Source organism: Impatiens glandulifera, chromosome 4 (genome assembly GCF_907164915.1).
Source record: "Impatiens glandulifera chromosome 4, dImpGla2.1, whole genome shotgun sequence".
Taxonomy (NCBI): Eukaryota; Viridiplantae; Streptophyta; class Magnoliopsida; order Ericales; family Balsaminaceae; genus Impatiens; species Impatiens glandulifera.
The window spans coordinates 52,505,719-52,517,806 of record NC_061865.1 but is presented as its reverse complement, the minus strand read 5'-3'; the positions used below and the strand labels follow the sequence as shown (position 1 = coordinate 52,517,806).

Below are 12,088 nucleotides of genomic sequence, written 5' to 3'. Positions count from 1 at the left end.
TAAAATAAAAAGAGTTGGTGACATATTTTTCTTTTTTTGGACGATTTTGTCTCTGTCGAGAGACGTCCTCAATCGCGAGACGAATTTTTTATTATTTTTTTTCCAAAAAAAATAAAATAAAATTTTCACACGGCATCTGGTTGCGTCGGTTGCGTCTAGCAACGGGGCATTTTCATAAAAAAAAAAGTGTCACTAGCACATTTATTTTATGTACTCACCAAAGTCAAATAAATTGATCTTTAGATCGTCTCATCAAATTTCCCTCTTTAAATAAGCTCCAAGTAAAAAAAAAAGAAATTAGAATTATTGAAATAATTTATGAATTATTTTAATAATTTGGTTATATAATGTAATTTAATATTTTAATTAATTGATGAGATTAAAATTGAAATAATAATTGATTAGTTAAATTCAGAAAATTTGACAAAATGACCAAAAAGGTTACTAAATGAGCCCGTTCTTTGCGCAAATGACTATTTTAAAATATTCGGACGAAATTATTCTCGTTGCGTAATGCGTAATGCGTAATGCTGGATTGTCTTGCGAAGAAAACACACGCGAAAAGTTCAGAATAATCGTGCTCTTCGCGTGACGATCGCGGAGTAATTTCACATGCTTTCCTTTTACTTTCTTTTTACGTGACGATTCTATCCTTCGCGTTACGCGACTAGATCGTTAGAATATTTTGAAATATAATTTATTGCGATGGTTATTTCGTGAAATTTTCTGTTAAATCCAACCCATTTTTGTTTATAACTACATCCAGTTACAAAATTTAACAATTGCAAGAAAGCCACAATTACTGTGAAGAAGAAGAAGCAATGAATTTCTGCAGCTTTATTTTCTGATTCGTCATCTCTCTCTTGGAATTGACTCCATTGATTACAAAACGAAGCTTTGAATGTTGATGAATTCATGTAGCTAGGCAACCGCAGGTCAACCGAGAAGATCCAAAGAGAGATTAACAGTTCAAAGGAAATGGTAGGGTAAGAAAGTCAAATTATCCGTCATTGTCTCCTTCTTCCATCCGCTGAACCTTTCTTCCTTACTATCGAAGAAACAATAATTTAGATAGAGAAGTTGAAAACGATCAATCAATTCTCTTCATCACTGTTTTCCTCATTCATCACACCTCAATTTATCAGTAATGGCAGCTCCGTCGTCGTCGTCAACGACGACAGTAAACATCATGCTCGCAATCTACGAGAAGAAGACAGTACAGTTAGATCTGTACCGTCCACTAAGAAACTACATCGTCTTCAATTACTCCGACCGCGATGCTCAGAACGTTGAGGATGATCTCCAAACCCTAAAGCAGATGCGAACCGATCTCGAACGAGGCATCGGCGTTGCAGGTGACTCTCTTTCCTCTCGCCGTGACATTCTCCAGGGTTACTACAGGGCTCTCTGTGCTGTCGAGTCGAGATTCCCGATCTCTCCTGATAAGGATCATGTCAACGCTATTAATTTCACATGGTATGATGCGTTTAAGAGTAAACAGAAGGCGTCGCAGCAGAATATCCATCTTGAGAAGGCTTCTGTGCTGTTTAATCTTGGAGCAGTGCAGAGTCAGACTGCGTTAACTTACGATCGATCATCTATTGAAGGGAGGCGGCAGGCATCACACGCGTTTATTGCTGCAGCGGGAGCATTCGCCTTCTTGAGGGATAACGAGTCGTCCAAGGCGTCGATTGGTAGTTCAACAACGGTGGATATTTCATTGGAGTGTGCAGGGATGCTGGAGAGGCTAATGTTGGCTCAAGCACAGGAATGTGTTTTTGAAAATACGATTGCTAAGGGAAGTACACCAGGGGTCTGTGCTAAAATCTCGAGACAGGTCAGTTGTGCCTTCTTTTCGCTAATTTGAGTTTGATTATTTGTTATTTGAAGGTGATGTCCTAGTTATTTGATTTTATAGGTTGGAATATACTATGAAGAAGCTCTGGGAGCCCTTAATGTTGCTCCCCTAAATCAACATTTCGACAAGACTTGGATCTCTCATATTCAGTTAAAAGCTGCTTTATTTTATGCAGAAGCTTGTTATAGATATGGTTTAGAGTTGCACGAGAAAGAAGAGATAGCCGAGGAAATTGCTAGGTTGAAGAGCGGGATTAGTACATTATCAGAGTCAAAGAAATCATCAACCAAAGGTGCTGCACAGCAGCTCTTAGAAGCAATTACTAAATTGGAAACAAATTTGAATCGGAATCTGGAAAGGGCAATGAAGGAAAACGAGAGAGTTTACCTTATGAGAGTTCCAGCCGCCAGTTCTTTGTCACCTTTACCTGCAATCTCTTTGGTGAAGCCTCTGCCAATGCATGAGGTATTGGATCCAAGCAAAGACAAGATGTTTGCTTCTCTTATTCCCGAAAATAGTACAAAGATTCTATCGAGATATAGTCAAATGGTTGACGATGTTATTAGAACACAAGCTGAGAAATTGCAACAAGGGAGTGAGCTAACCCGCGTGAAGCTGAAGGAAATGGACTTGCCTGATTCAATCCTTGCTTTGGAAGGACATAGTAGTGTTCCAATAGCTCTTAAAGAAGATGTGGAGGCTGTTCAGATAAGTGGGGGTCCAGCCGGATTGGAGTCTGAGCTACAGCAGTTTAGAGATTTAAGGAGAGTAAATCAGGAGTTGTTGGTGCAGACTGAAGAACTACTACAGAAAGAAGCTGCAGAAGATGCACAGTTTAGAAGCCAATTTGGAACACGATGGACTAGACCTCAGTCGAGTACACTTACAAAGAATTTGCAGGACAGACTAAATAGATTTGCTGGAAATCTGAAGCAAGCTGCAGAAAGTGATACCCGCATAGAGCGATCAGTTCGAGAACATTTACCTCTGATGTCGATCCTTAATAATCATCCGGTAAGTAAATTTGCATTTTTCTGCATAAGTGAAAGAAACCCTGACCTTCAACTCAATTTGCAAGCCTTTGTAAATGTATTGCATGCTGATAGTGAAGATAAATCATACTTGCATGTCTAATTTGACATTTCCAGATAGAATCTGCCCTCCCTACTTTGTCGAAGCCCATGATGTCACTAGATGCAAATGAAGATGCTATTGTTGGGGCCTTGAAACAGAGCTTGGTAAGTTCCATATACTCCATTTATTTTAATTCGTAAAATGCATGGTATTAATCATTCATTCCTTAATAACTTAGCTTGGCTTGTTAGATGATTTATTATGTTCTTTTACACAATTTCTATATCATGGTTATCTTTTTTACCTCTTATGGTTAACCACTAATAATCCATTAGGAACCTATAAGGGTAGCTCAAGTGGCAAGAATCTTGTCTAAGAAATCAAATGTCTCAGATTCGATTCCCACTAAAAATGTCTTAAGTTAAAGTGGGGGTTATGACTGTTGGGGGTCGTCCAAACTTCCTAAATTCAAAATAAATAACTAATATTCCATTAGTTGATGGTCCAAATCACCCATAAGTATAACTATGACTTTTTTAAAACAGATCAATATATTTTTTTTTGGAAAAGTGACTTAATGAACTTCGGATTGTCCGATTGAATAAATATGTCGATCTACGATAAATGCAAATGTGGCATCTATCGTAGATCCGACATGTGAAGTAACCGGCTACAAGAAGTGAATAAGAGAATGCGAAACCAATGAAAAAGAAAGCAAAAATACAATCCAAATGGGTCTCCAGCCATGGGTATGCACAACAAAACATCTGACACAAGAACTCATCATTATCTGAACAAATCATGAATATGATTCTTCATCGTCGGGACCAGATGCCTCAAAACACGCACCACTCATATTTATGCTATCGTACCTGCAGAAATTGACGACTAACTCCCTCTGCTCGTCAAATTCTTTGACGCTCTCTTTCTTTCTTTGATCATAATAGTTAATCCCATATTCCACCTATTTTTCCCTTCTCAGTTTGGATTATCTCACCTTCTTCTCCTTGCTTCCTTTTTTGTTCCTCCATTAAGAATTTCCTAAGGAAGGAAGTTCTGATGCTTTTGGCTGATTTACCTTGATTGCGGTTATCCTCTAAGCCGAATGCTTTAACAAAATTCTGAATGAGAACACATTTTCTTTAATATCTCTTAATCATAAGTTCACATAAGCAAATAACTGAATCCAAAACAATCAACCCTCTAAATGATTTTGGGATATCATTATCCGAAACTGTATTTACATCTGAACTGATGCAAACTAGCCTGGATGGTTGAGAATTTTCGTGTAAAATCAATGATATATATAAGATCAAATACTTTTCACAAAAAAAGAAAAGTAAGAGAAAATATTATCTTCAAGGATAACTGCACTGAAATTTTACCTGCGTTGACACAAGTAGCAGCATGGAATTCAACCTTTTATGACGTGTCTTCATCTTCAATACTGGTTCTTTAGTGTCTTAACACATTCTTTTGCATAATTTGTAAATCAAAATCACAATATATGAGTCGATGCAATATTATACTATAGAACAAAACCAATTATTCCTGTTTGTATTTGGGTGAGTTTTAAAGAAGGAAAGTATGGAATATTTTGGACCAAAATAGCCCTAAATGAATGTTGTTTTTAATGACAATGATTAGTATTGGGATTGATGAAAGATATACATACACACACACTCATATATATATATTGTTGAAAAGGTAAAAAGTACAAGAGTAATTTGGAAATATTATTTTTCTTGAAAATAATTTAGAGATATTTTTTTAAGGGTTCTGAAATGATCCAAATGAACTTATAAATTGAGATCTCATATATTGGGAAGGATAGATTAAATGAGAAGTGCCATGAGAGAAGATCTATTGATTCAATCGCCAATTTCCTAATAAATTTATCAACCTTGTAGTTTTGCTGACTTCTTGGTCCTCTAGAATCTCAGTATATCATGTTCTAGAGCTTAATTTCCTTGGAACTTGTCATGTAAGGTGGCATCAAATGTCTTGCCTAACCCATAAATAATTACATCTTATTGCTTATTTACAATTATAGGAACAGAACGATTATGATTTGCTAAACTCAGGGATCTTGCTGTTTTCACTGTTTTAATGATCCATATGAGAACCTTGAGCCTATTTGAAAACTGGTATTTTGTCACAATCAATCAAGGTCTCATTCAAAAATTGCCAATGTTAAAAAATGAAGTGATTTTTTTTTTTCTGTTGGCTATAAGATTGTTTTCTCTAGATGATGATCCAAATTATAGTGCGTTTTAGCTTCATTTGGTATAAAAGTCATCATCTTATTCTTTTTCTGGATTGTGATCCAAATTATTTTATAGAATTTTGGCAAACATAACAAAATGTAACCTTTTTCAGATCATGATCCGGATTATAAAATGTAGTAGCAAATAGGCCCATTGAGTTTCAAAATCCTTTTTTGTTTGAAAAAATGAAAATTTCATTGAAACCATAGTCAATGAATGTCACATCTCCTGTTGTAGAAATAAAGCCAAGTTGATACAGTCATTACATATGTAGTCATAGTTCAAAGAAGAAAGGGATTTATAAAGACATTATGACTTCATCAACGAAGCCCAAAAAGATGCTCAAAACACTAACACAACAAAAGAGGGAGAAGAGTCTCAAGATCTAAACAAACACTCATTTCCTAGCATTGTAGTTTATCCTAGAAGGGATGTGATGCTTCTCTTTCCAATTTCACCATCTCCTTTTTTTCACCTTCATTTCTTATTTTTTATCCGATTCTTAATAGCGTAGGTATCTCATAGCTTCACCCACATTCTCCAAGTCCTCTGTACCAGCGAGTGAGACAAAACATCAGTATGGGATAAGGTCAGGCTTTCACAATAAGCTTTTCCTCCCAATTCTCAAGTGAAACCCTACTTGAATCCGAGTCTTCCCTTTCCTCAACCACATCATTCTCACCTAGATGTGTTTCAAAGTTGTTAACACGTTACTTTTATATTTGAGGAAATAGTGGGAAAAAACATTTTTAGCCTTCCTAACTTGAACTGTGATCTTCTCCTTTAGGGTAAAGATCACTTTTTCCCCTCTCTTTTTTTTTGTCACTTAAAGATAATGAGATTATATATGCACATCCAATTAGCCTTTTGACTATTTTCCCTTTTGACTGCAGAGACAACTCGAGGGTCTTGGTACACAACGCGCAGGGCTTGAAGACATGCTTAAAGAGATGAAGAGGAAGGTAATACACTGATAATATTCATCATCATCTTCTTCTGGCTATCATTGATTGATCACATGCTCTTGGCCTTCAGGATGATATATTGCCCAAGTTGATGTCCTCAAATGGATCGCATGAGGATCTTTTCAGAAAGGAGATAGCAAAGTATGATCCAATTTGCAACGAAATTGCCCAAAATATTGAGACACAGGACCAACTATTGCGGCAGATTCAGGTTCTTGTTTCTTCTTTTTAATGTCTAAAATACTTCTTTTGTGTAATTGTATATTCTCATTTTATGAGTTGCTTCAAGATAGTTTGGCTCTGTTAATAGATGTGCTTATCTCACATGCTAAATAATCAACCTCATTAACTTAAATTATTCCTCCCTTTGGATATTTATTTTATATGTTTTTGGGGACAAAGTAAGGCTATTCGTGAACTGTTGTTTGTCACAATAAATGAATTATTTTTAATGATATATATTATAGTATTATATTTTTGCTTAATTTAGTATAAACATTATTTTCTTGACGACGATCCAGATTATAGTATTTTTTACTTCATTTGGTATAAAGATTATCTTCTTGATGATGATTCAGATTATTTTGTGATCATGATTTATATCATTGTATTTTTTGACAAAACAAAAAATAATAATACCAAAATAATGATGATTAGACGAAGGGAATAGGTTTCTATTTATAGTTATTAAGTCTTTTTATAAAATAGGATTATCCTGTTTTGTAATATTATTTCTTCCTTTGTCCAATATAGGCCCAGAATGATCAATTTGCTGCTATGTTTAACCTTGAAGATTACAAGGGTAAGTAGTTAGTAATTGAATTTCAATTGGTATTTTCTTTACTTCATTGTTGGTTTTGTTAACATATCTTTGTCAAAATCTGAAACATTGGTTATTTTATTTATTTTGGAAAATTCTCAGCATCACGAGAGAAGAGCTACAAGAAGATCGAGGCTGCCATTGCAAAATACCGCGAGATTAAAGAAAATATCAACGAGGGGCTGAAATTCTATGTTACTCTTCAGGCACGAACCCTTTTAGGAAACATAATAATATTATTTGTTTCTAGATCTGAACCACCCCAAATTTCTAACACATATACTTTTATTACCAGGAAGCAATCACTAACGTGAAACAGCAGTGCAGTGATTTTGCGATGACTAGAAATATCCAATGCAGAGAAATGATCGACGAAGTACAAAGACAAATTGGGGGTTTCAGTTTCCAGGACAAGAACAATAGCAGTAATAATTACAACTACACCCCTGTTGGGCAATCTCCTCATCAAACTGCAAGACCATCATCATACTATCAACAGCATCCCGAGCAGCAGCAGCCACCACAGCCAAGTTCTGGCTATGGACATCATCACCCTCCCACTTACGGGGGCCCACCACAGCCTCAACCTCCTTATCAATATCCGCCAGCCGGCGGTCATCCTTACACTCAGCAGCAGCAGCCGGCAGCGAGCCATGAGTATGGGCAACCAGCATATCCCGGGTGGAGAGGCAATTACTATAATGCCCCTACTCCTCCTCCTGCTGCTCAGCAACCAGGTTCTCTTCCATCACCTTACCCTACCCCTCCTCCACACCAAGGAGGTTATTATAGGTAATATAATAATGTTCATTCATCCAACTTCTGAAAGTTTGCTCTCCATTTTTGCTGTTTTTTGTTTCTCCAATATATATAATGTTCCCAATCCAACATTTGGATTGTGATAATGTCTATAGTACTTTTTTTATTTATTCATTTATTATGAATTTGGCTCAGTGTGTTTTTCTGTAATGAATATGGCTCAGATAGTGTTCAAGTTCTCCTACTGCCAATGGTCAAATAAATATTATTTGAAAATATTCAAGTTTGTACTAATAAAGTTTAGCATACTGTGACTCTAATATTAATAGAATTGTCTTTCAATTTCTTAATAAATCTTTTACAACTTAATTATATTTCATGCATGCTATATTAGTTAAATATAATAAATTTGTATTATTTTAAAAAAAATGACATAGTTCAACAGGTTAAATAGTATGTTAATACATATAAATGACTTATGAATTAAACTTTGTTGGTGTTATTATTTTTTATTTTTCTAATTTTGTGTGTATTTGTGAGAGGGAGAGATTTTTGTTACTATTTTCTCGTTCAATTTTGAGAGACTATATTCTCTAAAAAATAATTATATAATAAATTATAAAAAAGATATTTAATATATTATAATAAATTTAAAATTCTTATAAAATATAAAAAATAATTTTATATATTTAATTGTGTTTATAGTATTCGAGATGAAATTGTGATAGAGAATACAATTATCGAGAAAAACAATTCAAAAGTTGTCCTCTTCTCTAGAGACTTTTATTTTTAATTTTTTTTTACTAGTTTCTATTACTTAAGATGTACTTAACCAAATCAGCATAAATTTATAAGTTACAAACAGACATAAATATGACAAAGAAATCATAAAATAATCAAAAGGAGACAAACAACTGCCTAAAATTATAAATATATAACTTAATTAAAGTATGTTTTACACCATTATTTTATTTAAATTAATATTAAAGCAATATATTTAATAAAAAGTGAGAGGTAGTTCTTAAGAGACTAATTGTCACAACGTTTTGAACGAATATGGAAGTCATGACTATTTGGGTGTGCCATGCTAGTTTCTAACGTTATAAATTTATAAATAATATTAATCAATCACAATTGTTTCCAAACAAGTATTAAACATTTAGACACTAGCCAATGTTTATGGTATCACATTTCTCCCATTTTCTCTCCTCCACTTCCCCCTCAATCCCTCTTTCTCTTGTATAAAATTAAAAACTAGAAACACTAAAATTCTCTTAATTACAATCCCCAAAACTAATAATTTTCTTTCTCTCCAAACAAACATGGGTAACTATATCTCATGCATTTCCATCTCTTCACGAATCAAGATACCAAAATCCACCCAAGTAATCCTTCCCACCGGAGAAACAAGTCAGTTTCGCCACCTCGTAAAGGCGGCAGAGCTCATGGTTGACTTTCCCAATTTCTTCTTGGTTAACGCCGGCCCTTTGACAATAGGCCGGAGGTTTCAGCCTCTCCCGGCCGACGAGGACTTGCAATTGGGGCACATCTACATAATGTTTCCGATGAGAAGAGCGTGTTCGATGGTCACGACAGAAGACATGGAAGTTCTCTTCAAGGTTCGGAGCGGACAGTCATCGGAGCCTAGGCTGAGTTTGGACGGCGGCCAGGGGTTTCCGGTGCCGGAGTTTAAGTATAAGGTGGCTATTATGGGTAAGTCTAGAAAACCCATGTTGGAAATAATTACAGAAGAGGATATTTGATTTAGGTTAATTTTTTTGTGTAGTTTTTTTAAGGGTAATTAAAAGAGGAATGTACTATTTTAGATATATTAATTTCATATAATGAATATTCTTTTTTCAAATGAAATTAAATGATCCCCTAATTAATTTTTACCTAATGCAAAAGTAATAAAGATTGAAAAAATTCACTTTCATAATCCTATAGTGAAAATATTCTCCAGATCAAGTAAGTTGATCCCCTACCTAACTTCTCCAGGGTGGAATTAGGGGTGTAAAACTAAAAAAAAATGCTAACTCGAATAAAAAAAACCAAAATAATTACAAAGTTCTGATCGATTCTTAATTTCTTATATGAAGCTGAATCGATTTCAATCTTGACACACATTTATTATTTTGTATATTTTTGTTTTTTTAATTCATTTTAATTTAATTAATATTTTAATATATTTTCTTTTAAGTTAATAACTGTTTTATTAATTATAATTTTATATAAAAAAAAATTCTCAATTAGTTTTTTTAGTTTATTAAATTATATATATATATATATATATTTACGATTTTTTTCATTATTTAAATTATTATATTATATTATATATTTATTATCTTGTCAATGATTAAAACGGATAAAGTATGATTAAACGGATAAAGTATTAATCGAATCGATTTTTTAACTGACCTAATCAAATCAACGTTTAATTATCATCCGACAGATGAAGATTTTGATAAATCGACACCAACTATTATAATGATTTTTTCGGTGAAAAAATCAAACGAACTAAATCATTTATCCCTAGGTGCAGTGGCGGACCCAGAAATATTTTCTCGGGGGGGCCAAATACCTAATAACCTAATAACGTAGCATTTTTTGGCTATCAAATAAATGCATTTTTTAATTAAAATTTTACTCGATAATTACATAAAAATACTAATAAGCACAATTACTAAATTATTCTTGTCCATGAGTCGGTACAAAAGAAGACAAATATCTTCATTACGTTGACTATATCAATCAATCAATTCAAGAAAATTTCCTTTATTTGATGAACTACCTGACTCATCATATCCTCGAAAAGGTAATCCTTGCCTCAATAAAAAGCGTGTTACATCAAACACTGGTAAAAAAAGGGCCTTTACCGACGGTTTTTCCCTGAAGGTTTTGTAAACCTCTCCTAAATACTCCCGAGAGGAACAAATCCTTCGGGATTAAAAATAGATTCCGAGAGGGGTGTAAAACCTTCGGGTTTATTCATTATTACCGAAAGTTCTACAAAGAACTTTCGGTTTTTACCTTCCCAAAAAACCCAAAAAAATTCTAAGTGTTGGATGTGGGTTAATTGCGAAGGTTTTTGTAAAAACCTTCGGTTTTGAAATCCCTTGGTTTTTAATTACGAAGGTTATTCAAAGACCTTTCGGGTTTTCCTTTTTTGAAAATTTCATTTCCGAAAGTTTTACAAAGAACCTTCGGTTTTGCTCAATAAAAAAAATTCTAATTTTTGAATTTGTTTTTTCCGAAGGTTTTTTAATAAACCCTCGGTTTTGACTAATATCAAAACCGAAAGTTTTATGAAAACCTTCGGCCTCAACCTCTATAAATACAAACCCTAACCCTTCTCTTTTTCATTCCGCTCATTTCTCCTTTCTCTCTCTTCCGCCGCCGCCGCCTGCCTCCTCCAAGCCGCGGGTTCTTCTCCTCTCTTCAGGTAATTTGTTTCATTTGTTTTTTTTTGTTTTGTTTATTATAAGATTTAGATTTCTTAAGTTTATATATATATATATATATATTATAGATCTAAATTTATGTTAGTTTACGTTATTTTGTTTGATTAATATATATATATACATATATCTGAAATGCATTTAGGATATGGGTGATTCGACATGGAAGAGACTTCGGCGTACACCGGAGAAACTGCATCCGTGTTACCAGAATCTGATAACACAATCAGAAATTGCGGCACGTGAGGAAGAGGTCAGAAAGATGACGCTGGAAATGGAACAAATCCGATTAAGGGATGCCGAAAGAGGTCGTTTGCTCAGTGAAATCAAAGCGGACCGGGCCGAAATGTCTCAGAGATTAGAGAATCTTGAACAGGAACTTGTCTTGTTGAGGAGTCGACTGAATCAACCACCCCCTCCTTCCACCCCATCTAATAATTAATTTCTAGATTTATTATGGGTTTATGACAATTATGTTTTAATATTTATGAATTATTGTTATTATGTTTGTTTGGTTTAATATGTTTTAAATAATTATGTTTTTGTTGACTTTTCACCTTTTTTTTAAAAAAAAACCGCATCGCCAAAACCGAATGTTTATTTGAAAACCTTCGGTTTTGACCCATTTTTTTTAAAAACTTGAGGTAAAAACCGAAGGTTTTCAAATAAACCTTCGGTTTTGACCCCTCATTAAAAAAATCTGAATTTTTTCTAAGTATGGGGAAGGGTAAAAACCGAAGGTTTATTTGAAAACCTTCGGTTTTGACCCCTCTTTAAAAAAATCTAATTTTTTTCTAAGTATGGGGAAGGGTAAAAACCGAGGGTTTTCACATAAACCTTCGGTTTTGACCCCTATTTGAAAAAATCTGATTTTTTTCTAAGTATGG

General features: G+C 34.1%; 2 protein-coding genes across 2 annotated transcripts; both read left to right on the top strand.

Annotated features, from left to right (window-relative positions):
• The first annotated feature begins 824 nt into the window (after positions 1-824).
• LOC124933648 (vacuolar-sorting protein BRO1-like) lies at positions 825-8,055 on the top strand. Its single transcript, XM_047474082.1, has 8 exons — positions 825-1,837; positions 1,919-2,872; positions 3,007-3,096; positions 6,093-6,161; positions 6,235-6,375; positions 6,918-6,966; positions 7,087-7,190; positions 7,280-8,055. The coding sequence occupies exons 1-8, from the start codon at positions 1,148-1,150 to the stop codon at positions 7,778-7,780; spliced, it is 2,598 nt and encodes an 865-aa protein (XP_047330038.1). The 5' UTR covers positions 825-1,147; the 3' UTR covers positions 7,781-8,055.
• A 1,010-nt stretch (positions 8,056-9,065) lies between these two features.
• LOC124935359 lies at positions 9,066-9,506 on the top strand. Its single transcript, XM_047475795.1, has one exon. It carries the CDS (start codon positions 9,066-9,068, stop codon positions 9,504-9,506), a length of 441 nt encoding a protein of 146 aa, XP_047331751.1.
• Positions 9,507-12,088: the final 2,582 nt, after the last annotated feature.

Bases quoted from the DNA above. Each gene is read 5' to 3' on its own strand.
- LOC124933648 (XM_047474082.1), top strand. From the start codon at position 1,148: ATGGCAGCTCCGTCGTCGTCGTCAACGACGACAGTAAACATCATGCTC. The intron at 1,838-1,918 runs GTCAGTTGTGCC...TTGATTTTATAG, and splicing joins GTGCTAAAATCTCGAGACAG to GTTGGAATATACTATGAAGA. The intron at 6,162-6,234 runs GTAATACACTGA...CTTGGCCTTCAG, and splicing joins TTAAAGAGATGAAGAGGAAG to GATGATATATTGCCCAAGTT.
- LOC124935359 (XM_047475795.1), top strand. From the start codon at position 9,066: ATGGGTAACTATATCTCATGCATTTCCATCTCTTCACGAATCAAGATA.